The sequence below is a fragment of the Urocampus carinirostris genome, chromosome 12 (assembly GCF_059441175.1).
Source record: "Urocampus carinirostris isolate Australia breed hairy pipefish chromosome 12, RoL_Ucar_1.0, whole genome shotgun sequence".
Classification (NCBI taxonomy): domain Eukaryota; kingdom Metazoa; phylum Chordata; class Actinopteri; order Syngnathiformes; family Syngnathidae; genus Urocampus; species Urocampus carinirostris.
Genome location: NC_142360.1, coordinates 13,916,813 through 13,944,344, shown reverse-complemented (window position 1 = coordinate 13,944,344; position 27,532 = coordinate 13,916,813). Strand labels below are relative to the sequence as shown.

The 27,532-nt window shown below is 39.7% G+C and overlaps 1 protein-coding gene across 2 annotated transcripts; it reads right to left on the bottom strand.

Moving 5' to 3' along the window:
- Nucleotides 1-285: 285 nt before the first annotated feature.
- On the bottom strand, nucleotides 286-27,532 carry b3galt2 (beta-1,3-galactosyltransferase 2). Of its 2 annotated transcripts, none has more exons than XM_088349066.1 (2): nucleotides 26,986-27,532; nucleotides 286-3,648 (listed from the first exon to the last, which is right to left on the bottom strand). In XM_088349066.1, exon 2 carries the CDS (start codon nucleotides 3,368-3,370, stop codon nucleotides 2,051-2,053), a length of 1,320 nt encoding a protein of 439 aa, XP_088205192.1. In that variant the 5' UTR covers nucleotides 3,371-3,648; nucleotides 26,986-27,532; the 3' UTR covers nucleotides 286-2,050. The 2 variants fall into 2 exon arrangements, with proteins under 2 accessions (XP_088205192.1, XP_088205193.1); XM_088349067.1 differs by lacking the exon at nucleotides 26,986-27,532 and adding an exon at nucleotides 10,654-10,733.

Sequence of the window (27,532 nt, the reverse complement as noted above, 5' to 3'; positions counted from 1 at the left end):
TAAAAGAAAGTATTTGATGTTACTATTCAAGGACGGATATTCAGAAAGCACCGCAGATCGCATTTCTCTTGCATGGTTTTCAGCACCATTAAAATGAACCTACTGTAATGTGATCATTAACATTAATGCTAGCTACTCACCACAAGTTTCTAGTACCCTTGAAATGGATAAGCCGTATTCAAAATGAATGGACGGGTGAATTGAGAGTATATTTAATCTTTAGCTCTATTGCACACTGACCCAAGGGCACACAGGCTGTATGTGAAGGAACTGCAAAATGAGTCGTTGTGTGCTTTCATGTTTATTTTTATTAGATAAAATACAGGATATGGCAGATAAACCTTTTGGTGATGAAACCAGAACATAAACACTGACAGAATCACAGAAAGAGGTCAGGTGGGATCGATGCCAAAGATATTTTCATTCATATTAGGTAGTATAACTTTCAACAAAACAAGCAAGTGCAGTCAAAATTAGCAAAACTTTATCCCAGAGCAGGAGTGGGCAATATGGCCAAAATATCATGATCATTATTTATTTGAAATTGCCATCTCCATTGTATCAGAATTCTGTTTTGTCTTACTTGCCAAATGTTGACTTTTCAAGATAAACCACAAAAAAAGATGGAAAAAAAGCATGTTTAGCCAATGATTTACAAATGCTCAAAATTGTCTGACACATATAGATCCTCTTTTGGGAGAATGGGTGGCACTCAGAGTTAAAATCCATAAAGGGACAGTGTGCATTATTTAGCAATTCTTGACATGAAAAAAAACTTAATTCATCAAATAAAAGACAAAATTGAGTTAGAATCTGGCAAAAGTACACAAACTGTCACATAAACATGCAGTTTTCTTAAATACTGGAGAAATTTGCATTTATTTTACATAACATGTGCCTCATCTAAAGGAAACTGACATAATTGTCCACCATCTTGCTGCCCCTATGGGTACCCCAAACAAAACAAGAAACACGTGAAATACTGGGCAAAAAAAAAAGAAAAATTGTTGTTTTTGAGCACTTTAGGTCCCTGGAATATGTAATTTTCCTTGTGCTTTTGAGCACTCGTTTTCAGTTGCATGAAATAATACAGCGACATCTAGCAGTCAAATAATACATACTGTCCCTTGAACAATCCACGTTGTCAAAACCCCCACCCCCTTAGGGGCCGGTCACACAGCCGTTTGCGGCTGAATCACGGCTAAAATTTTGCGTTTTTTTTTTGCCCGTGGTTGCCCGCGATGGAAAATGCGCAAATGAGCATGTCGTTCCGCGTCATTTCCGCGTCATTACCTCGTGTTGACCATGTGTGCGGCACGCGGTTTAACACGTGCTCAAACTTTTGAGCAGCTCAAAACTTTTTCGCGCGGCCAACCGCGTGTGAAATTCCGACCGCGAGTAAAGCACTGCTGTATCTCGTCTATATGGCGGTCTTAAAACGTCCAACAGCGCCCAACAGCGTCTGCTTCACGGCCAGAAATGTCTGGCCATGGTTCAGCCTCGATACGCTCGTGAAAGGCTGTGTACCCGCGCTCTGAAGAATTGAGCAGCGCAAAACTTTTTCGCGCTGCCACCCGCGCGCGAATTTCCGACCGCGTGTTTAGCACTGCTGTATTTCGTCTGTATGGCGATCTCAAAGCGTCCAATAGCGTCCGCCTCACAGGCAGAAATTTCTGGCCGTGATTTAGCCGCAAATGTCTGTGTGACCGGCCCCTTACATCAGAGTTAAAGCTTTATCTTTGGACAGCACTGCAAAATACAAATACATTTCCCTTTGTCTGTGTAAACACATAGGTGTCTTTTGATGAGATTTAATACTCTTAACTTCGCACCATTTAAACCCACCAATCAGCGTGCACCAGCATCAGGGCCCATAGACGTAGACGTCGCATTGCAGAGAAGCACACATATGCAACATTTGCTAATTCTCTGACCAACCCAAAAATTGTTTAAAACACCAACTGTACACAAGACCAAAACAATGTGCTTTCCTTATACAGCGAGTTGTGCCGAGGTCCAAAAAACCTTAGCCTTTAGAACGTGGACGACGTCATGGAGACCGCTCGCCGTGGAACCGCCGTTGCCGGTACCTGCCATTCCTTTCCTTGGCCATGTTGACACAGGCATTGTGCTTGTTACTCTGCAAGTGGTTCCAGTACTTGATGAGTTCATTGGGGTGGAACTGATGCGAGGTGATGAGGTGGCTGTACTTGCAGCTGGAATAGGAAACCCTCCAGTGGTTGAAGAGGAACTCGTTGGGAGGTGGAGTGGGGTCGATGCGAAGCTTGGCCAGGCAGATCCCCACGTAAACGTCCTCCAGGTGAAGCCGGCGTATACCCAGCGAAGCGTGGTAGATCAGCTCAGCCATGTCCCCTGAGAAGACGTACCCTGTGCCTGAGCAGAAGATGGGGTAACGCTCGCTCGGGTACAGCTCCGGCGACATGTACCACTTGCTGTCTCTGTTTCGGTTGGGTGCGTAGCCTCGCATAAGGTAACCAGTGAAGTACCTCCTTCTGGGAGGCAGATCAGGCTTCAGCAGCTTTTGAATGAGATACTCCGTGTTGACAAACATGTCGCTGTCCGTCTTCATCACGTAGGCAGCCTGCGAGCAGTACGTGGCCACCCAGTTCATGCCCATCAAGGTTTTGATGGTCAGGTTGTAATATGTGTCCTGGTAGTCCTGTTGAATGATGTCATGGTACACACGACTCTCCTTCTCAATGCTGCTCTGGAGGAAGGTGTCAGCCGCCTTCCCCATGCCCAACAGGAAGAGACGCACAAAGCCCAGACCTGTGGCCACACTTTCGTTCCCCCATGTTTTACGGATGGCATTGCGGGCGTCGACCTGGCCTGGTTCTGCGGAGATGAGCAAGACCAGGAAGGGTGCAGCCTCACTGCACTTGGAAGGCTGGTTCAGAATGTAACGGTAAGGCTGAGCGCTCAGCTGCCCTCCCACGTCCATCTCCTTCTGTAAACTCTTGTTGGTGCTCATGGACTCCTCCAGTCCCATTCGGGCATCCGCGCCACCAGCAGGCCTACCCGCTGTCTCCTCTGCCACCCCTTCTGCCGTCTGTGAACTGAGATTGAGCGTAGGCTTGGCCGCTACGAAGCCTGCCTCCCGCCAAACGTTCCTGAGGGAGTTACTTTGGTTAGCTTCACCCTTGGTATTACGGAACCCCCTGACGGTGTAGGCCAATGGGTTGTCCCGTGGACCAGCACGACCAGGCAGCCAGTCTTGGCGACTGAAAAAGGAAAATAGGGTGAAGAGCAGTGCCAGAGATAGGAGGCCTGCAACATGGGTCCGGAAAAGCGAGCGCTTGGCGGTCCACGTCATCTTGATGGGACAGCAATGGCGCCGTCGCCACGGCATGGTGCAAGTTGGCTTCGCAGGGGGCGGCTGCCACTCCTGCTCAAAAATGTGCGGTGGCGCCAGTCACACTGAGCCGCCTCAAACATGTGGTAACCAAAAATTCATAGATATTTAAGCGGACAGATGAAGTAAAAAGTATGGTTGCAGTTTTTGAAGTCGTGAAGGTGAAATGTGACACTGATAGGCGCAACTTTAGAGAATCTTTTCTACTCTTCTAGATTTCGGGTCCTGTTTCCTGTCTTGCCTCTTTTGGATAGCAAAAGAATCACTGCTCTCATCTGAAAAGAAAGGAAAAACATCAAAAATCAGTACATCAGACGTTCTGAACTCATCGCCATAAGGTGACGTTAAAAATATTTTTTTAATAGCTAGCAGTGATTTCTTCTACCTTTCCAAGCTTGAATGTAAACTAATAATGCTTATGAATCGGATTATATGTAAAGTATTCCCAAAAAGATTCTTATTTCCGATTAGGCATAGAACTTGTAGTGTTCCGCCCCACAATTATGCAACAAAATATTACATGTGCCGGGGGACTCAAGAAATTTAGTCTCAGAGTTGACCCATCTGTCTTTTTGCTGTAGAGCTTTGACATCAATAAAGCAACACAACACTTTCAACATGGCCAACTTCATCAACACAGCTTCGAAACAGCGATTGTCGTTAACCAGGTTTCTCTGACACTTATTTTATGGCGAATTATGACAAAAGTATGTCGCTGACGGATATGTCTAGAGAAAAAAAACAGTTGTCATTAGGTGACCAAACCCCCTAATTCCAACCCCTAATGCCGAGCGCCAAGCAGAGAGGCAATAAGTACCAAAGTTGTAAGTCTTAGGTATGACTCAGCCAACGCTTGAACCAGCGACCTCACAGTCTCAGAGCGGGCACCCTACCCCAGGCTGTATTTAAAAAGCATTATCTTGGAAAATACTTGGAATTTATCTATTTAATATATATGGAATTTATGCATAAGCACGTTTTATTTTCTCACATGTTGCATGTTTTAAAATTTGGTATATCCTTTAAGAATTTTTAAACCTTGCATCAACATTCCCGAGGCAGTTCCTTTTCTCATTTTACTCAGATTAGCCTCCCAAAACCCTTGACACTCTTTAATTGTCAATGACCCTCTGGGATAATATCGCAGAATATTTTAAAAGAGCTGCGATTGGCTGGCAAACAGTTCAGGGTGTCCCCTGCCCACTGCCCGATGATTGCTGGGATGGGCTCCAGCACTCCCGCGACCCTACTGAAGATAAGCGGTGCAGCTAATGAGATGAGATGAGATGAGATTTTAAAAGAGAAAAGGTATCAATACGACCACATCGGAGTTGCTTTGATTGGACCAGAATGGAGTACCCAACAAGACTCCTGAGATGTGGCTTAGCAAGAACAGAGAGCAATCGAAAACATTCTGGTGAGACTATTTCGAAAGCCAGAATCGGATAAAATGCCTTGTGTGAATGGCTGGGAAAAATTCTGCTCATTTCTGTATTTAAGCTTGACTATAGAAATCAACCCATTGATAAAATAAGGTTTTGCTTAATCTACTTGTCATGTTCTGTGTTTTGTTCTTTTGATTTATGTGTGGGGATGTTTTGGATTCATCTGAGTCCTTGTCTGTAACCGTCTCGTCAAATAGTATCCTGTCTATCAATGTTCTCGTCGCTTGTGTGGACCTATCACCTTCCTCGTCCTTGTATGGATTGTCCAGGTTCTTTCGTTTGTCTCATTATTCAGTATGTGTTTAGAATATAGTTTTTATTTAGTTTTTGTCGGGGCTTTGCAGTTCCTGTGTCTGGTAGGGGTTGGTAGGTTGATTGAAATTTTGATATGATTTTGAATTTTCAATTCTTTTTTTTTTGATTACAACAGGTTGTACGAATATATTTGAACATACATTGTACTTTTTAATTTTGTTTTTTACAACAAGTGCATATGTAAAAAAAAAGATCGTACCTCACAACAATGATAGGTAGAGGATTGACAAATGACAGCATAGTATACATGCGTAAACAAAGACAAGAAAACCCAAACCACTCTCCACCCCTGCCCCGCCTCAGCTAGACTTCATGTGGTTAGTTACGTGCGTGTGTGCTTAAAAACACACACACCGCCAAAAAAAACAAAAAAAAACTAAAGTGACAGCATAAGGCACACACCTAGGAGGGCATTTGTTTCTGGCTTTTTGAATAAGAAATTAGGATAAACCATTTTTAGAAGAATTACGTGGTAAATCTTCTTTGAGTGTACTTGATGTTTTCAAGTTTAAAAAAAAACATGGTGTCCTTGAGCCACAAAGAAAATGAAGGGTAACTTGGTGATTTCCAATGAAGTAATAAACATCGCCTCACTAACAACTATAAGGCTATAATATCCTTTTGGGTGAAATTCAATGGAATACAAGTGTATGTTATAGGAAATACAGTGGGACCTCGCTACTTCGCGATTCGACGTTCGCGGCTTCAGAGCTTCGTAATAGTAAAAAAAAAAAAGGGCGTTGCTACTTTGCAGATTTTCACTTTTAGCAGGTGGCTTTTGGTCCCCATTAACCAGGTCCAAAAAATAATAATTAAAAAAAATATATATATAAATATAGATATTATTTTTTTTTTTTAAGGTGCGCCGCCTACTTCGCGGATTTTCACATATCGCGGGTGGTTTTGGTCCCTATTAACCGCGCTAACCGAGGTCCCACTGTACTGCTACTAATGGGGAAGGTTGTAAATTCACCTGGAGAACGGTTGCCATAGTGTCAAATAGCCCTTCCAAAAGTCGTGCAGGTTGAGGCAGCAGTCGAACGAATGAGTTCAATTGCAAGGGGAACCATGGCATTTATCACAGCTATCTAGGACATTTGGGTATATGCGAGAACGTTTGGACTTTGAGTAATGAACTCTGTGCAGCACTTTCAATTGGATATGCCCCAGGCTGGCACAAGAGGTTGAAGATTTTATTCTAAAGAACACTCACACCCAAAAATCATCATCAATTTGTGAACCAAGCTCTTCTTCCCACGCCAACCTGGTTCCAGCACAGGACTGGTCACTCAATGTAATTGTAGATGTTTTAAATCACTCCCCTCCGTAATGGTTTAAGTAAAAGCAATCGTTCCCAGTCCTGTACTGGAGATATGCCAGAAAACCAGTAAAGCTTTTTAAGATAAAATCTTGAACCTGAGGGTAACACAATGTTGGCAAATGTAAATTTTATCAATATTAATTAAATACTTGTAACGGAGCGATACTATTGTCCTGCTAGCGATACTTCACCCCTCCACCAATTTCCTCAAAGCATTGCTTCTATATGTAAAAAGCACAGTCCTTCTCTCTTTCACTCAGCGCGCTCAGCCACTCTGTTTATACCAGTTTGTGTGACTGACAGGCACACTTTTTGTACCTCTCACTACTTGGCCTGCTTTTCGTATTGCCATTCGCTTGTTAAAGTGGTCCACTACTGTGGCAAAAACCACATAATGAAATGAACACAGAGAAAAACAAGCTGCAGAAAAAAATTGAAACATGTTACTGTTCCTGAACAAAAACTTGTGAATCTGTTATCACTATGACAACAAAGCCAAAAGAGCCTGTTCATTACATACGCTCGCCTACTTACAACCATACGACTTACGCAAAACGGTAGGTATGAAGATTTTTTTGGGATGTCGAAAAATAACCCAACGTTGCTGTAAGTTAGATTTTGTATTGTGCGCACCTTTTTCAGAGTACAGGACAGTACTGTAGTGTTTCTTTCCGCCGCTACTGGCGTGTGGTGGCACTATGAGAGGTCACCCAGCATCCACCCTGAAGAAGAATCCGGCTTCTTCTTCCTAGTTCGTGTTTAAACATACAGTACTACGTGTACTGTATCTCTAGCGTGCTTAGAACTTTGACGTTTTAGTTGTTTAATATCTAGTGCATCCATTCAAAAATGTTGGTGAGAAGTGTAAAGAGGCGAGTCGTTTTTTTTTTTCTTTTTTTTTTTCTTAGATCAAAGTGGTATAAGAAAGCTCGATGCGTTTGAGAAAATGGTTGGAACGCTTTTTTTCGGCCACTTTTTACCACGGAGGAAGACCTCTTCCAAAAGTTAAACTTAAGTTAAACTCAACTTTATCTTTATAGAGCATATTATTTCATGAAATATTTATTCTCTAGTACAAAACAATACAGGTTACTTAAACAAGCCTTAAACATACTTATATCCACCTTAAACATACAAAATATAGCACTAAAGCAACTTACAAACAATTCAACTCACGAACGTCCGGAACCTTTGACCCTTTTGCCTTTTGCTCTGTAACAGTTGTTGTAGTAGAAGTATTAATTTTTAATACTGGTAAATGTTTTAGGATTGTATCATTTACATTATTTGTACTTGACTTTATTTTGAGAAATAGTATGCAATGTAAAGTATAGTAATATTGTTATATTGGTATTTTTGTTACATTGCTGCTTTTTCGTTGACTCGCTTGGCTTTTGTCTGAGTTGTAAAATTAATATTCATTTTCAATACTGTTAAACTTTGAATAGTAGTTATTTCATAATAGTAGTTATTTCACATGTTTAGTGCCTAAAATCTTTGTGCTGTGTTTTTCGGAAATATAAACTAAATCAAGGGGAAGGGTTCAATTATTCAAGGATCATGACTTCTCCGAGCAAAAAGTATTATTATCGGATTAGTATCCATCAACACAAACATGCATTTATATGGATCAGATCGGCACTCGAATTTCTACCAAACCCATAATGTTTAGTTGGCATGCTCAAACTGTTGTTAATTTCCCATTTCTTCTCTGCACAGTTTGTTTCTTCTTTTAATACCTTGTTATTTTTTGTTATTATTGTTACTTTGACCCCGTTTTTTATCCAACCAACCCTTACCTTACCATTCCTGTTTCCCTGCACTATGGTCTTATTCCACCCACAAACTGTGATCAAAATAGGGTTATAACAAATACGTACTGTACTTATGATCCCGTTAATCTGTCGAATATGTTGGCGAATAATCTGAGTAAAAATAAATGAATGAAAACAGAAATCTACCTTCAAAATCACTTTCAATGTGTGAATATGTAACCAAATGTAAAAATATTTGGTTTTTCACTTGAAATTGACCAAATCATGATCTATTAAAGGGACATTGTGTATCATTTTGCGCCTCACAGTTGGAAAGAAAGAAAAACAGTATTAATTAAAACACAATACTCGATTGAACAATAAGAAACAATACATGAAATATCATATAAATCTGTATTCCTTATAAGAAGGAATTTATATGGTTTTGACATAACATGAGGCCCACTTCGAGTAAGCTGACACAATTTTCCGTCATCTTTCTACAAAGGGTAGCCCCCAAAATAAAAAAAAAACTTGTGAAAGTCATGGCAAAAAAATAAGAAGAAAAATGGTGCAGTTTGGTCACTTTCAGTCTCCTTGGTTTGTAATCACATTTGTGCACTCGTTTTTCAACGCACTACACAATACAGCGGCATCTAACAGTGAAATATTACACAGTGTCCCTTTAAGATCCTACATTGTTGTAAAGAGTAATTATCTTGTTATCATAAAAATGAGTAATCAACAAGTCCCAGAAGATCATCGGCTGCTCTCTGCCCGGTCTAAAGGATATAGCTGGCCCGCGAAACCGCAACAGAGCCATCAACATTAAAAATAAAAATTTCCATCTCGGCCACCACCTAATTGACCTGTTGCCTTCTGATAAGGCAAATAGTCTCAGACAAGGCTTCATCCCAAGGCTATCACCACTCTATTCAAGCGCACCAAATAATTAAAACAGATCTTTTGTGTCATGATTCAGCGCCTGCAGCTGTTCCCCTTATTTCCAGTCTTCCTCTCCAATCCTCGGTCCAGGTGCCCCCAAACATCATTAGCCACACTGTGATATAAATAGTCTGGGTTTCCACTCCATGTTGCTAATTCATCTTAGTATTCTACATAAGATAGATATTCCCTCGTTAAGACGACAAGCTTCATATCCCAAGACTGTCTTAACCATGTATTTTCTTCTAGATATTCCCCTAATATATCCAGCTCGGTAGCCTAGATGGTAGGGCGCCTGCTCTGAGACTGGGACGCCGCTGGTTCAAGCCTCGGCCGAGCCATTCCTAAGACTTACAACATTGGTACTTGTTGCCTCCCTGCTTGGCGCTCGGCATTAAGGGTTGGAATTGGGGGGTTTGGTCACCTAATGACTAAAAATGCAGCCCTGTTTGGCTGCGGCTGCATCGGCTCGCTAGTTTAACTGTACGGGTCAGGTGTATTGACATTTTGTTCTGTGTGCATGGTTACAAAGAAATACAATTAAAAGAAATTATATTCTATTCTATTCTAATATTCTTCTCAAGACTTTCATCCCCTTAAAATAACCTCTTCGGGTTTCTCTACCAAGATTCCCCTTCTCGGCAGATTTTGTATTGTGTGCACCTTTTCTGGGTACAGCCCTTTTACTATTTGAACAACTTGTGAGAGAACTGAAGTGCTTCTTTCCGCCGCTTAAGGCGTGTGGCACTATGAGAAGTCACCCAGCATCCACCCCAAAGAAGAAATCCGGTTTCTATTTCCTGGCTTGTGTGTAATGTAAACACACTGTACTGTATCTCTAGCGCGCTAAGTAATTTGATGTTTTCATTGTTTAATATCTCGTGCATCCATTCAATATGGTTGTTTTAAAGTGTAAAGAAAAGGCGAGCCGTTTCTTTTTAAATGAAAGTGGATTAGGAAAGCTTGATGCGGTTGAGAAAATGGTTAGATCGCTTTTTTTCCATCCACTTTTTACCACAGAGGAGGAAGTCGCCTCACTCTTTTTAAAGTAGCATATTATTTTATTAATCGTTTATATTTCAGTTTCATAACAATACAGGTTACTTATACAAGCCTTAAACATACAAAATATAGCACTGAAGCAACTTACGAACAAATTAAACTTTTGAATGATGGTTCGTAAGTAGGGCAGCGTGTGTACGCACACGTTAGCAGCCTCAGGGGACTACAACTCAACAAAATTTTTTGGTTTGAACAAATTTATTGACACTAATAACAGCAAACAAACAATGTGAAGTTTTAACAACCCTTCTCGACAATCTTAACAGCAATCAAGCATATTCACAATTTCGTTATGTAACATCTTTGATAGTGTCAATAGAACCGTCCAGTTTGAACAAATTCATTGACACCAATAACATCAAACAAACAATGTGAAGTTTGAACAAGTTCTACATTGAAGGAGAAATAAAATACAGCCAGAATGAAAAATGCTTTTACCTGCATCACACTTTGACAAATACAAAGTGCAGAGAACACTACGATGGTTACGAGCACTCTCATATACTCCTAAGACCTCTTTGATACCTCAGTGCTTTAAAGCTTTGTTGACATCATCTCAAACACAGACATGACACAGCCACTTTGGTTGCGGGCGCTCTAATACACTCCTTAGACATCTTTGATACATCACTGCTTTAAACTTAGTGTCATTACCTCAAATACAGACATAACATATTTACTGTTGAGAATGAGAATCTGAAATTCTGAGGATTCGAAGGATCTGTAGTGCAACATTTTGTAAACAATAACACAAATACAGTAAATTGTCAATACTCAAAAAACGCAAAGTACAAACTTGTTTTTATTAATTTTATTATCTAATCTACATTGAAGCCAAAGAACAAACCCAATTTACAGGCTCAAGCATATTTTCAAGAAACTACGTGTATGTGAAGAAGCTGTGTGCAGGGACCCAAGTGTCCAGAACAAGAACGTTGGGCTGGATGGACGTGGGAGACCCCAGTCTTGCTCTCTTGCAGATTGGGGAACTTTCCTGCGCGGCCCTGGTGGACACTGGGTCTTCAGCCACGATCGTGAGGCTGTCTTAAGATCAGCCTTCATGGAACTCAGGACTGTAAACAGTGAGACATCTCAGATGACATGAAGAGGGGCATTTGTGCTGGTCCTGGGAGACCTAACAACAACTAAATCAAAGCTACAAATATCGTATGGGACGTGGGAGCTGGGGTGCTCATCCGGGCAAGGGGTCAGTGTGTGAAGCTATATTTGGCCTCTCAGCGGGGTGTTGAGGGAGCGACCGTCAACACAGCAATTTTAGAAGTGCCAAGTACGCCAAGGGAAGCGCTAGTTATGAATCCACAGCAATCAACGGAAGATCGGTTAGAGTTTGCTCGCCCCAAAAAGGACTTGGCCCATCCCGAGGCCGACCCCAGAGACTGAGGCGAATACCGAGGCGAGTTGGATGATGTTTTTGTTTTCCCCCTCCGGGCAAATGGCTTAATAGGAAAGAAGGCAGTGTCATGTATGTTACTTTTGTTCAGTTACCCATCGTCACTTTAAGAAGGGAAGTGTCGCGAGGGAGAGGGGGAGTCGACAGATGCGGGAGTTTTGTGCTTTGAAGTAGTGTGCTTTGAAGTCAGTCTGTGTACACCCGAATGGTGTGAGTTTGACCAACAGTAACTCTTGTATGAATGTGTATACCGCTTATTATTTTGTTATCAAATTGAGATGAGACACAATGCATCATTGATTAGATTTTAGGAAAGATACTATGTATTCTTAATTTCGAGTAATGAATTCTGTGGACAACCTTAAATTGAATTAGATGGTCCCTAGCATTTAAATTGAATTAGGTGGTGCCTAGCATTTAAGGAGCAACTATGGATATGCTCCAGGCTGGATCCCCATATATCATCAAGATCCCCTTATATCATCTGCCCTAATTGTTACGAATATTACTGAAACAGCTTTTTTCAATCTTCGCAGCATTGCTAAAGTTCGCCCTATGCTGTCTCAGTCGGATGCGGAGATTATAATTCATGCGTTTGTTACCTCCCGGCTCGATATACTGTAATGCACTACTCTTTGGTCTCCCGAAGTCCAAAATCAAGAGCCTTCAGCTGGTACAAAATGCTGCAGTGAGGCTTTCAACTAAGACAAGAAAGTTTGATCACCTTAGCCCAATTTTAGCGAACCTGCATTGGCTCCCTGTCAGTTTAAGATGTGATTTTCAAGGTTCTGTTGGTAGTATACAAAATCATGCATGGACTCTGTGTATTATTTGCCCTCATGTTTTAGATCAGGTGATGATGTCATCATAGTCTTTGGTTTGCAATAATTGGTGGTCTGTGCAGCCCTTTGAGACTCTTTGTGATTAAGGGCTTTACAAATAAACACAACTTGACTTGACTTACTGTATGTAGCTTGTACAGCCCTTTGAAACTTCTTGTGATTATGGTCTATTCAAATAAATATGACTATTTTTGTAGTATTACTGTAGTTTTGTGTTTGTAGAATTCCTGCAGTACTATATTTGTAGTAATTCCACAGTAGTATTTTTATCGTATTTTTATCCTGAAGTATTTTTTTGTATTACTGTACTTGTATTTTAGTAGTATTTCTGTAGTGATATTTATGTTGTGGTATTTTTGTACTAAAGTATTACTGTAGTGGCATTTTTGTAGTACTTCTGTCAAAATATTTTTGGAGTATTTACATTGTAGTATTTCCTTAGTATTTCTGTAGTATTTCCATATAATTATTTTGTAATATTACTGTGGCTGTATTTTTTAGTATATATGTTCTTATATTCATGTAGTAGTATTTCTGTACAATAGTATTACTATAGATCAGTATGTCACAAGAGTGAGTATGCTCCTCACATTTCAGCAGAGATTTCATTATAATGTTTAATAGAACATCACCAAAGAAACGTCGCTTTGACACGATGAAAAGAAGTCTGTAAGTCAATGGCTTACTGGCTTACTGAAAAGAGATATATATATTGCTCAGATGGTGTGAAGCATGTGTGGCAGCAACCAGGTGAGGAGTACCAACATGTGTGTGTCGTGCCTAAAGTCATGCATGGTGTTGGGGATTTCATGGTTTGGGGCTGCCTAAATGCAACTGTAATTAGGGGTGTTGCATTTCATTAAGAGAAACAAACTCAAGGATACACTGTGGAATTCTGGAGCTGAGGATGATCCCCTCCCTCCAGAAACTCGGGTCGCTGGGCAATGTTCCAGCCTTACAATGACTCCGAATACACTTCAAGGATGACCAACACTTTTCTAAAGGGGCCTAGAGTAAAGGGGATGAACTGGCCAAGCATGTATCTAGATCTAAATCCAATAGAATATCTTTAGCGCATCCTCAAACATAAGGTGGAGCAACACAAACCGTCCAACAAAACCGAAATGTTTCAACGGGATTCCTATTCATCTGTCGGTATTATCATGTGTTTTGGAGTAAATACTTTACATGGTTGGATTCTATGGATTGTCCTACATTTAAGAAAGCCATTTTCGCAGACATTTAAATTGAATATGACCAGGGGGCATATTAGTGAGTTACCTAGGCTTCATAGTTTTTGGGTATCTTATTTCAGACTGATCGGGTTGGGTATATTTTGAAATAGTCATCATGATATGTGGCAAGTATTTCAATTGCTGGCAACGTCGTACGGACACGTATTTGTTTTTCAAAATTCTGGCGTACTGTTGGAATGTTAAAGGGTTAAGTTACTGTACATTATTAAGTCTTTCTGTTGACTGTCTTTCTTTGTAAATAACTCATGTTGCAATGTGGGTACATGCAGCTTGTAGTCAGGTGCGGCTTATATACGTACATTTTTTATATTATTATTATTTTTATTATTATTTTATTTTTAGAAATGTACTGGGTGCGGCTTATAAGTTTTACGGCACTGACTTTTGTTAACAGATGTTTAAATTTGTTTGAGGGGAAAAATTACATTTACACTGCTATATAAGCTTTACACAGACTACCATCCATTGTGTCAAAGCGATGTTTCTTCAGTGTTGCTCAATTAAACAGTTTGATGAAATTGTGAGGGGTGAACTCATTTTTGTGACACTGTGTTTTCGTAGTATTTCTATATTATTTTTTTTCTTTTCAGAACAAAAGCAAAACTATACATTAAGTAAATTTGACATTTAGTTTTGTAGCAATTTTGTAGGATTACTGTAGTAGTATTTTCACGTAGAAAAAAAAGGAACAATTGGGAAAAATTTGGCACATTTTCTTTTTCCATTAGTAGTACTTTATAACTATTTTATATATTGTCATTATGTTTTGACTATTTTCATTGGTGGGTCAGATGAAAAAGCCTGCTGGGCTGCATATAGCCCACCGGCCGTAGATTGCCAACCTATGTACTATACAAATTCAATGTCATCCGACTTAATAGATTTGACAAATCCGCTGCACAAGATGACACGCTGATTCGAGCATGTCATTAAAGCTTAATGCCTTCGGCTTTAAGTATAAATTGCAGCTTTGCTCAACGTGAACAGACTCATGCTACACGGCAGCACTGGGGCCGGTGAATGTCATCAGCCCCCTGTCGCGCCGCCACATCCGGGAAGGAAACGCATCTGTCAGAATGAGTTTCTAGAGTCCGGCAGGCGACGGAACCAAAGCCATTGCCGGCCTGTGGCGATTGCAATCTTTTCCCGGTGCAGTCACCTTAAGCTTATCAACACGGCCTACCTGCCGGTGCAAATGACACAACACGGGCCACACAGTCTGCCACCGCAAGATATTATATTTGGTTCTTATTACAATTTGCATGTAAACGTCTGCTGTACAAATAATCTTACCCAATTGGGAGATCTTAATCTTACCTTGAGAGTTTTGATCGATTTATTGACGGTTCAAGAATTGCTCAACCTACAGAAAGTCAGATTATTGTGCTTATTTTACATAATTATCACCTTAATGAAAATAAGTTTTAATTTAAATCTTGAAATTGGCAAAAAAAAAAACTGACGAGAGTAGAATTGGCAGCTAGTGAAGCAAGATAATTTAAAACAAGATTATTTGACTTGAGGCTTCGCGACTGGCTGGCACCTCAGCGACCCTACTGACGATAAGCAATGCAGATAATGGATGGATAATGGATCACTTGACTTAAGATGGAAATCTTGTCATTGCTGTCAATTGGACTTCAGCAAAATATCAGTTATTATTAAATTGAACTGTCTTTATTGTCAATTTTCTTGATAATGTGAAAGATTGTATGCAACAGGATTTGACATTGCACTTCAAAGTAAACATGTTAAGCCTTTGGATATAGAAAAAAACACATACATAGGCAAAACTATTAACATAGTGCCTATAAACTGGCCTAGATTATAATACAATTGCAATGAAAGAATAGAATTGTTACAATAGTGCAATGAAAGTAGTGCAAAAACATTAGGCAGCAACAACTATGACCAAATAAGTCGCAAGATATATATTTCCACAGTTTTGTGCACTTGTTTAGGTTGGTGATGGCTCTGGGGAATAAACCGTCTCTAAGCCTGTTCGTCCTTGTTTTAAGGGACCTGTAGCACCTATTATAGGGCAACAAGTCAAATAGGTGTTGGGAAGAGTCCTTTGCAACGCTAAGGGCTCTTCTGCGGTACTGCTGTATGCTAGAATGCTTTCCACTGTGGCTTTGTAGAAGGACACCAGCAGTTTCTGTTCAGTGTTGTACCGCCTAAGAACCCACAGGACCTTCCCCACCACAGCCCTGGTGTAAGCAGACCAGCAGAGGTCGTCAGATATCTGCACCCTCAGAAACTTTTCTTTATTGATTTTCACTGGTGTTTTGTCTATAGGTGCTTATGCAACATCCATTTCAGCCTGGTCATCCTGGAACGGGATTACATCATGAGCGGTGTATTTGGAGTTTTTCCTTGCCCTTATGTTGGTTTCAGATCAGGGGATGATGTAATTGTGGTCTGTGCACCCATTTGAGACTCTGTGATTAAGGACTGAACAAATAAATGCGACTTGTCCTCAAGGCTTACAATGATTAGTCGATGCTGTTGACAAAAATCAATACTAGGAATAGTTGACAATAATTTTTATTGTCGACTATTGACGCCAGACACGTTTTTCCAACAGAGAGCTGATAGTCGCTCATGGTTAATAGTGTTTCTGTCTCTTGCGGTAACACACAGAAATGTGAACATACTGAAACTTCTAACATTTGGTAGCCTGGATACGGAGAATAAAAAGAATGTTTACAAAGTTTGCAAAGTAGACCTTGCGTATCAGTAGCTCATATTTAAAAAGCATTCGTACGGTTGAACAAAACACAGTCTGTTTGGACTCTGTAAGATTGAAGTTACATTCAAGCCAACACAGATTTTATGCCATGCCTTGTAGACAAGTATATTTCAACATGAAAGAGAGCTTGAGTGTAATGCCAGTCTGTGCCTGACACACTTATTTGAAGTTAAATATATGCAGTCCTAAATACAAATGTCAGTTGTTAAAACGTTAAAAACGACAAACGTCTGTTGTTAAAACTGTTTGATTTCAAACTGTTGAGAAACGTTACTTTTTTTCTGTTACAGGCTTTACAGTTAAACACTAAATCTACTTCACAAAAATCATATATTTTTCCGCAGGAATAAAGTTTTTACTTGATTTTAATTTATTATTTATTTTTCGGTTAGGCGTAGGGTCAGAGGGTTAGGGTTAGAGGTTTATCTATGGATGTAAGTCTGTACTGGCCGAGCGTTGGGTTAGGGTTAGGGTAAGTGTAAGGGCCGAGCGTTGCCCGTAATTTCTTTTAGATGGTGCTTTTGTTCAATAAAAACAATATTTTTCATTGGACCCATTGCTTTTGTGTTTATTATAATTTTCTACATAACTAAATATTTCATGCAAAATTTAATAGTAATAATAATGATACGCCAAATATTGGACTAATAGTTTCAGTAATTGGTGACCAGTTGACTATTAAAATTGTAGTTAGATGCAGCCCTTGTTGACTTGACTTATTTCACAAACTTTTACCCCCAGAATTTTCTTCCCGGACCATTTATAGCGTTAACTAACTTCTTGACTGAAGACAAATCTGGAACAGTGACAGGCCAAAATCTTCCAGAAAAGTTCGTCCAGACAGCAAAAACAGATTTGGAGCCTTTTGGCAAACGACTCGCATGAGTTGTGATCCAAATCCAGCTGGCAAGTCACGAAAGAAGTAAAGCTGTGTCTGGGGGAAGTGGCGGCCTTCAGACCTGAGCCAGCTTGAAAGGCTTGTTAATAAGAGGCGGATCAAAAATAATTGTGGACAGGTGAACGAGTCTCACAGTGAACCCAATCGATAGCAACGATTGACTCGCAAGGTTGAGTCTGAAAACATGAATCCTCGGTTTAAGAGCCGTATCTAAGTCGGAATGTGGATTGTTAAGAAGGGACTTGATTGACACTGTCAACGAGATAATAATTAACAATATAATAATAACATGATAATAATAGAAATATACCTTATTGTAGGGCTGCATGATTATCTGAACTTGAACGTAAATTGTGACGTTACGAAGTGAGATTGTGTAATCGCAAGCCACTGTAGTTTGAGCAACCGTAACCAAGCTACCCAGAAGAGGGCGCTGCTATCTTAAGGTTCTTAAGGCACATCAATATGATTAACCTTCATGAAGTCTTCATTTTAAGGATAATTTTTGTACTTTTTTATACAGCCTAGATGGAAATGTAAGTTACAAAAACATTTCACTTTTCTACTGTTGGGACCAACCTAGGAAAAGTCATAACACTTAAAGTTAAATAAAATATAATTCAAAGGGATTTTTCTGGGTTTTTAACAACACAGTGGCATATTGACTCGAGGACAACAGGAGGATTAAATTCTCACACGAATAAACTAGCAGAGAAAATCAATTTTTCTTTTAAAAAGCGGAAATCACATCGAAATTGCAATCTTGGTCTCAGAAATTGCAATAGTCAAGTCAAGTCAAGTCATTTTTATTTGTATAGCCCTTAATCACAAAGAGTCTCAAAGGGCTTCACATGTTATTACACAGACTATTTTTTTTCAGACCATCATTACACCATCCCCTGATCTTGAACCAACATGAGGGCAAGGAAAAACTCAAAAAACCAATAAGGTTTTTTTCTTTTTTTTACAGAATTGTGCAGCCCTACCACAGTGTATGCTATTAAGTTTAGTTTTTATTCATAAGAATTACACTAGATATCATGAGAGCTTTTTGTTATACAGTGGTACCTCTACGTACGAGCTCAATTTGTTCCAGGATGGTGCCCGTAGCTGGAATTGTCTAACGAGGACATATTCCTGATACAAAATAATTAAAAATGAATTGGCCTGTTCCTGACCTCCGAAAAGCATCAAAGTCAACGATAAATAACTATAAAACACATGTTCTTGATCACTAAAAACCAATTCACGGCCTTAGTTCTCAGTAGCTCTGACGCACTCATATTTAAAGAGCACGTTGGACAGTTGAACAAAATGGAGTCTGACTTGCCTAGGTAAGATGTTAGTAATGGTGAAGCCAACACCGTTTTTATGACATGCATAGTAAGCCTATATTTGGCAATAAGAAAGAGCTTGAGCGTTAGTCAGACTGTGCCTGACTAACGTATTCGAAATTAAATGCATGCAGTCTGAAAAAACAAACCTCAGTTGTCAAAACGTTAAAAGAACGACACATGTCAGTTTTTAAAATTGTTTGATTTTAAACTGTTTAGAATTATTGAGTTATTTTGTTAGACTTTGCAGTTGACGACTGAATCTACAACACAAAATGCATATAGTTGTTTTATTTACCGTACTTCTGCTGCTAATGAGCATGTTCTTGGTTTACAGGGTTCTGTTGGTAATTTAAAAAAATCATGCATGGACTTGCTCCCAAATATCTTCGGATTTAATTCCCCGCTATGTTCCAGTCCGGAGCCTCTGCTCTGAAAATGCTGGTCTACTAGTGATCTCAAGAGCCAAGAAGAGATCCACAGGTTCGAAAGTGTTCTCTATTCGGTCCCCGGTACTATGGAATCCTCTGCCCCTGAGAATCGATCTGCAACCTCAGTGAAACTGTGTAAATCCAGGCTTAAAACACACTTCGATTCTATAGCTTATGTATGACCTATATTTCATGTGATATATGTGTGTTGTTTGTTATTGCAACATCCATTGCAGCCTGGTCATCCGGAAAGGGGATTACCTCATGTGCGGTCCTTTCTCAAGGTTTTTTCATTTACATAATGTTGAGGTTTTTGAGTTTAGATCAGGGGATGGTTTGATAACAGTCCTTAGTTTGCTATAATCTGTGGTCTTTGCAGCCCTTTGAGACTCCTTGTGATAAAGGGCTATACAAATAAACATGACTTGACCTGACTTAATTTTAATGTATTATTTATATGCCTGTCTCTACAAAATAGACAGAGGTTTATTCATGGATTCATGTCTCTATTGACTAAGCACTGTTTCTAATTTGTTTTAGAAATGTCTTTTTTGTTCAATTTTGCAGGAATCTGCAGTATGGTCAATAAAAGTTATATTATGTTTATCATCATATTTCACATAATTAAATCAACTGCATGCTAAATTTAAGAAATATGAATAATTATCCGAGTCTGGGACTAGTCAACTATTAAAATAGTTGCACCAGTACTGAGAAGACCCCCCAAAAAGTGAACTCTAATTGCCGGAGACTGCAATCCGCACCCAAGCAGTGGCAACCTCCGCAATGCACCTGTAAGAACGAGCCTCAAGGCTGTCACTGACCGTGCTTGTCATGACACAAATCCTGTGAGGAAGCTATTTCATTGGCTTGGCCCACAAGGCTCCTAAAGTCAAGACAACTTTGCGACAGACGAAAAAAAAAAAACTCGTTAAGGCGGGGCCAGCCCTTGGCAATTTCCCCTTCCGGTGCTGTCTCTCTGTCATAAGTCACTCCACCAAGATGGTGGCCTGCGTTTACTTTTCAAGACAAAAGAAAAAGACTTGCTTTGAAAACATCCGATAGCAACTTCGACGGGTTTTAGTGTCGCTAGTTATCTGATCATTCCACTAATCTTTGCAATAGCCAGACACTAATTAACTATTAAGATAGTCGTTAGTTGCAGCCATACTTAAGAAGGCAAAGTGGTATTCCATTTGTGTGATTTTTAGAACCCAAGTACAACAGAATATGATAAAATCACTTTATCATTGCACAAGTACAATACAATTAAAAGTTACACGCCTTAAATCATATGTTAAAAAAGTACTACCGTAAATTCCGGACTATAAGCCGCTACTTTTTTCCCTAACTTTCAATCCTGCGGCTTATTCAGTGATGCGGCCAATTTATGTAATTTTTCTAACACCCGCCAGCGGCGCTCGAGTGTTGCTACCATTAACTGCCCTGTCAAAGCTATATTATTATTATTAAAGCTTTGAAAACTCTCTCAGTGTACTGTCTTTCTTTGTAAATATGTGTAACCCATGTATAATATGTATTTGCAACTGTATATTTTTGTAATGTATTTATTTGTATTTATTTTAGACACGTATTCTGATTTGCAAGTGAACGAAAAATGAGGGGCGGAACAAATGCAGGGTGCCGAGTTTAAGTGGGGACCGCTAAAGGTGAGGGACAGACAAGGAAAGAAGAGGGGGTAAAAAGTTGGTTAAAGAAAAAGGAGTTGCGTGAGTAAATATGTTCATCTGATATATTTTTCACACCCTTACCTTTGGAAATATACACTTTTTTCCTTGGATTACTTTCAACGGGACCTGGACTCTGCAGGTCTGCATCAAACCTTAAGTATCGGTATCATTTCCTGTTCATTTCGCTGGCTGTGATTTTTGGACTGTGGACCTTAATGAAGGGTAAGTGTCCCGGCTCCAAGGCTTTGTAGCGTATTATGAACTGACCGATAACGGATAATGGATAATGAATAACGAAGATAGAACAATAACCCTTAAAAACGCCATTTAGATTCAATCGCAGGACTTGAAGCCAGGTTTGGGTTGATTTTGTGTTTGTGTTACATGTTTAAATGTGGGCGCATACGGCTTGTATACAGGTGTGGCTTGTGTATGTACAAAATCGGTTTTCCTCTTAAAATGTGGTGGGTGCGGCTTATAATCAGGTGCACTATAGTCAGGAATTTACGGTACTTAATTTGTGTGGTTTTAGCGGCCTACAATAGAATGGAACATTATAGAAATGCTTTAATATCATTGCAAGCGTAAAACCACATTTAATTTGGCAGGTGTATAGAAATATGCCAAAACATGCCAATTGAAAAGACATAAAACTCCAAACAACATTTTATAAGATATAAATAAATACCACAACCATAGTGCCTGCCTGCTATCTGTTGAAAATGTAGTAACATGGATTAGGAATGTTTTCGAAATGGGATAGCCATAACGCAAATAATAGTCATTCTAGCAACATTTTTTAATACAACTTTTTTCAGCAACCCCCATTTACCCTTTGTCTCAGATATCTTGATTATTTTCATACCATATGTTTGATATTGTTATTAAATTGGCAGCCTCCACAATGGTGATCATCAAAGTACTGGTACGTTTACCGGTCTTATTATTTTCTAAACTACTGTGTCATGACATCAATAAACTGCATTTTGTAAGGTTTCTGCAGCAAGCCCGTTTGTTAAAATCTGCTTTCTTGCTTTTTAATAATTTAAACTTTGTGGTCAAACAATTGCCTCATGTTACGTTCTGAGGATCCAACCAACTAGGAACAAAACAGCAAAGAGAAGAAGTAGGGGTGATATGACATCTACAATGAATTAAAAAAGACTGAAAAATAGAGTTGGAAATAGACACACAGTGATAAGAAAACATGACACACTTGGAGAACACATAGCAGCAACAGTAAGTGTGATACTTAGCTGAAGGTATGCCAGACAATGACACAAAGTAACATGATAGCCACACAAAACATTTTCAAGCGTTTATTAGATAGGAGATTCTCTGTTTGTAGCAACATTTAATGTCTCCATCTTTCTCTTACCCTGAATTGTCTTTAAAATCTGCCAAATTACTTGTTAATTATTTTTTGTAAGTGTTTGCAGTCATTACATCCTGAATAAAATGCATTTCAAATATTATTTTGTACTATTGATATCTTTTTAGTGACACACATGCTCAATTTTGTTGTGTCCGCAGTGCAATGTATTCAACTTCCTTGAGAGGTGTAGGTCATACAAATAAGAACTGTTTTTTTTCTTTAATCATTTGATAAACTTCACTAAAATTAATTTTATTATTGTATTACAGTAAATGTTTTGAATTTATGGTTTAACTTGCTATTTTGTTCACATTTTACATGTCACAGTAGTAATTTTGTTAAAACTTTGTTAAAATGTGCTCAATTAACCCCCCCCCAAAAAAAAACTACTACAATTCTATAAAAAAACATTTACAGGAAGTGACATCATTTGATTTTGGCGGGATTTTAACTGTGGAAAAGGAGGTAAGCTTCAACTTTTATTCTCCTTACTTTTTATCTTATGTTGAATGTGTTATACTTGTATCACGCACTCTTAAAGTTCTACCCTGCTATGGAAAATAGTGGAAATGTTTATATTTTTTAGTTATTCTGTATAAAGTTAGCTAGGTAAACGTCAGTCAGCTAAGGAGACATCCCGTTATGTCTATGAACCAGGTTGGAAAATTAGGTCGGTGAGTGATAATAACAACCATAATACGGTAGTAATTTTCCACTTTGTTAAAATGTGCTCAACTATAATTACAATTGCATCCATCCCTGAGCTCGATCACTATGTATTTTGAACACATTAGCGTTCTAATAAAACCGAAGAAACAGGAAATATAGGAATTTTATTTTAAAAACCGTGACACCAAACTGTTGCTGCGAACAAATAATCACTCAAGTGCTGAATTCAAACACCAACTGACTTTGGTGAACAAATTTCGGACGTCCCTCATGCAAAGGTACAATTAAAAAAATAATAATAATAATAATAATGACCCCGACGAAATATTAACATGATTTCTCAAGTGATTGTTGAGTGTGTCAGAACGGTAGACCAAAATGAAGTTATTTTTTTGGAATTCCCGCCCCTACTACTGCCTATCACTCATCCAAATACCCATCAAACCATACCCATCTAAATATATTCCAGAGAAAAGAAACATTGAAAAAATAATCTCAGACAAAAAGTTCTTAGACAAGGCAGCACAGCAGCACAGTGGTTAACCCATGTACGGCACAGTTCTGAGGTAATGAGATCGAATCTTCCTGTGTGGAGTTTGCATGTTCTCCCCGTGGTTGAGTGGCTTTCCTCCGGGCACTCCGGTTTCCTCCCACATTCCAAGAACATGCATGTCAGGTTAATTGTCCGGTCCAAACTGTCCATAGGTATGAATGAGCAAGTGAGTTGTCTGTCTCTGTGTGCCCTGCGCCTGGCTGGCAACCAGTTCAGGGTGTCCCCTGCCCACTGCCCGAATACAGCACCCCCACGACCTTACTGAGGATAAGCAGTGCAGATAATGGATGGATGGATGGATAGTTCTTAGACAATGTTAAACAGATTCTTATAGTTTTCACTGACACTGGTGTAGTAAAAACTATGGACGATTTGTAGTGGTTGGTAGCACTGACATTCCAATACTGGAACGGATACCACTTCAGTGAAAACACATAAAATTGTACAGATTGTTACATTTGGATCTTAGTACATTTGTTTGCATACATCATATTGTCCCAACATTGTTGGGAAATTAGCAGCATCGAAAAAACAAAAAACAAATACAGATTCTGTTCCTGCAAAATTGCTTACGATATTTGTGGGGTGAAAACTAAGATTTGAAGGGACAGTGTGCATTATTTGACCACTAGATGTCGGTTGATTGTGTCTGCAACCGAAAATGAGTGGAGACGCAAAAATGGCCATTTCGTACCATTTTTTCATATTATTTTTTTTCCGAGCCTTGGAGGTTTTTGGTATTACAGTACCTGTAGCAGCAACATAGGCAACAATTAAGTTAGCTCCCTCTAGGTGAGGATCATCAAAGCTGATTTCTCAAATTACGAGTATGTTATTGCACTAGTTTGTTATTGCACTATTATTATTACTTGCAGGTTTAAATGATAGTTCCTGTATTATTTCTTATTTTTTGAATCCACATTGTATTTTTTTAAATCAAAGTTTTTCTTCAACCAATGGCTCACAGATCCCTCAGCCACCTAGGTAATAAGAACACATGGTAACACGTTGCTGAACATGTGGGGGCAAATCATGATATGATAAAAATACATTTTACATTTTATTTTGGTATTGTGTTCATCATTTACATTGTCAATAAATGATTGCAATCATGGCCCCACATATTCAACAACGTTGTACCTTGAGTAGAAATGGTGTAATGATAAGTTAAAATCAGATTCCTTTTACTAAGTAATCTACATCCGCAGTGGTTCAATGGTCGGCATCTGGCGCTCTAACTGTTGCAACCCAGGTTCGAATCTCGTTGCATCCAACGCTGTGCAAATCTGGTCAGCGATATTGTTCGACTGATCAATCGTTGCTCAAATACGGTAACATACCAGCATAAAACTTTGAATGTAATCGCACCAAAACTTTGAGTTATTTTATAAAAATAAATGCGCAATTTAATTCAGTGTGGGTAGGAGAGCAGGGTTTCCCTTAACTACTCGAGTCGTAGGAGCACCATTTCCTGTCATGTGTCTTGGGCAAGTAAAGCCTGGTGGCCCCCATTCCTCTCCAGGCCAGCAAATGTTTCCACCCGGTCTCGAACCGGGTACCTTTCATGTGTTAGGCGAATGAACTAACCACTGCAGAGTATAAGCAAAATATAAGGTAACTTTTTCTTAAAAAAAACAACTTTTATTTCAAATTCCTTTCTACCCATCAAGACGTCCTACCAATGCCTTGTGCACTTGCACAAAACACTGATAGCAATTTCCCGGGAAGATTAGCAAGTTTTCGTCCTACCTATCAGATATGTCTTTGAAAGTGATGGTATATTCGGTTGAACGTGATGATTACGAACGGTTTTGGATTCTATTAAACCTTTTTTGACTTTTTCTCGCAGTTTATGATACACAGTATATGGTGCATGACAACCCTAGTTTTATAGCATCAGTTAAAGTCCTGTTTGCAATAATTCTGTGTTTCAGCATCGCAGTTTTTTCTTGATTAAAGAGAAAACAAAATTGCTGTCGGATCAGCGTACGGTAGAATTTCTCGACAGGGTACGGCATTTCGGCAGCGGTACCCAAAGGCCCACAGCCCCGGGGTTTCTGAACACAGCTTTAAAATGTCGATTCCCTTTTGAAATAAAAATAGAACAAAACAACAAAATAGAATGTCAAATGTATTCGTACCGAATCAAGAGGACTCAGTTTTGAATTGATTTTGAAGGTCCAACTGAACTCCTGGCAGTGCTCCCCATGCAAGATCCTTTGCCAAATACCTTGGAGAGCATCGCAACCTCCCGGCTTTCCCTGTTGGCACGGCAGAGATTGTTTCTCTTTGTTTTTTGTTTTTGTTTTTTTAAACTTGTCTGCGCTTGATCATTTGCAAATGAAGCCCTACTGTATTTTCCGGACTATAAATTTAAACCAGTGCGCCTTAGAGATGGAGACAATTAGAAATGCATACCTGGGTATTAGCATTTGTGCAGTTATTGATTAGTCAAATATTATTGCTGACCACAAATGCATAACAATGGTGGCAACACTTATCCATCCCAAATAGTGACTTTAAAAGTGCCCAATCACAACCACCAGGCCTATGTATGAAAAGGCATCAGGTCTAATTTCCTTATCACACGATATTGTTGTCAGGATACTAGAAAATTAGAATACAAAAAGTAATTGGAAATCAGTATAGAATTTGTTTTCACTTTTTCTAAGCTCAACCTAAGCGTTGTAAGTGACAAATGTTAAAAACGTTCAGCCATGTGTTCGTTCATATTGTTCAGGATGACCAACTTACCTTCCACAATGCTATTCTCTGCTTTTAGTCCAGAATCGTGTGCGCTTCATCAAAAAAGCGAGTCAGTGATACAATACTGTATTTAAATGATCCCAACCTTTTCTTTAGAATGGATCGGTTTAATGTCCAACAATATTCTGGCAGCCCAGCAAATAATAACATGAACAACGAGGTTCTGTGACTAAAAATAGTGTAACGATGAGATCCAACTTAATGCCTTTTTGTATATCGTCTGTCTTTGCAGTGGTCTAGTAGATAGGATATGGTACTCTCCCCCGTGCGATCCAGGTACAATCTCTGCATCGTCCGATGTTTTGCATTTGGGATCAGTGATTGATTTCTTGCATGATTAATCAATGCACAAATGCTCTACCACTGTACTTTTATTGTGCAACACTTACTGGCAATTTAATTCCATGAACCTTATAGTCTGGTACGCCTTATATATAAAAAAGTATCACAAAAGACTACTGTTGGTGGTTCACCTTAAGATCCGGCGCGCCTAGAAGGGCACAAACCTTAAAGTGCGGAAAATACGGGAATACATTTTTGGGGTTGCAACTTGAAAAGAACCCGGTTCTTACTCAAGCTTAACTGCATGCATTCGGCGAAATCCCTGTGAGTATAAGCTCAAACTGACACTCACCTGGCTGAACATCAGCCTGGGAGCTTTTGGTTAAAAATGAGGAGGGGGGAAAAAGGGAGTCGGACTGCAGGGACGGCCGCTGTTAAGTGTGACAGCCAGAGGGGAGACAAGTGGGTGGGGACGGCTAAATAAATGATGAGGATGGTGGAGACACTCACGAGATGTGCAGCGCAGCTTGCCTCCTCTTCTTCATGTTGCAGGCTCCATTCGGCCGCCTTGCTTCTAGTCCACACCACTGCATCGTCCTGGCCCCCTAAAAGCGTGTTCTATACCCAGCTAATGCACCGATGAGGTCGGCTTGCAGATCGCAGCCGTCCCCGCGGAGGCTCCACGCCTGCGGGGTCTTGCATGCGCCCCCTTCCTCCCCTTGCAGCAAGACCTCCTCGTTTTCTTCCCACTCTCCTCCTGGTGTTTTCGTTGATGAAAACGAGCTCCTGCAGTTCTCCTCGGTGTTGTTTACTGCTCTTGTCCAGCAAGTTGCCCCTCGCAGGGGCTTCGGGTGGCGGTGGTGGGGTGAGCGATCGGATATGAGGCTGAAGCCGCAATTTCCTCTAACAATGGAATGCACCGCGCATCGTAGCGGTTTGTGTGCGGGGAAAAACAAATGTTCTCCCGGCAGGTCCCATCTTTCGCATGTTCTCCGGCTCCTGGAGCAGCTGATGCCAGACGCAGCCACATCTGACGGAACTCTTGCACGTCACTACG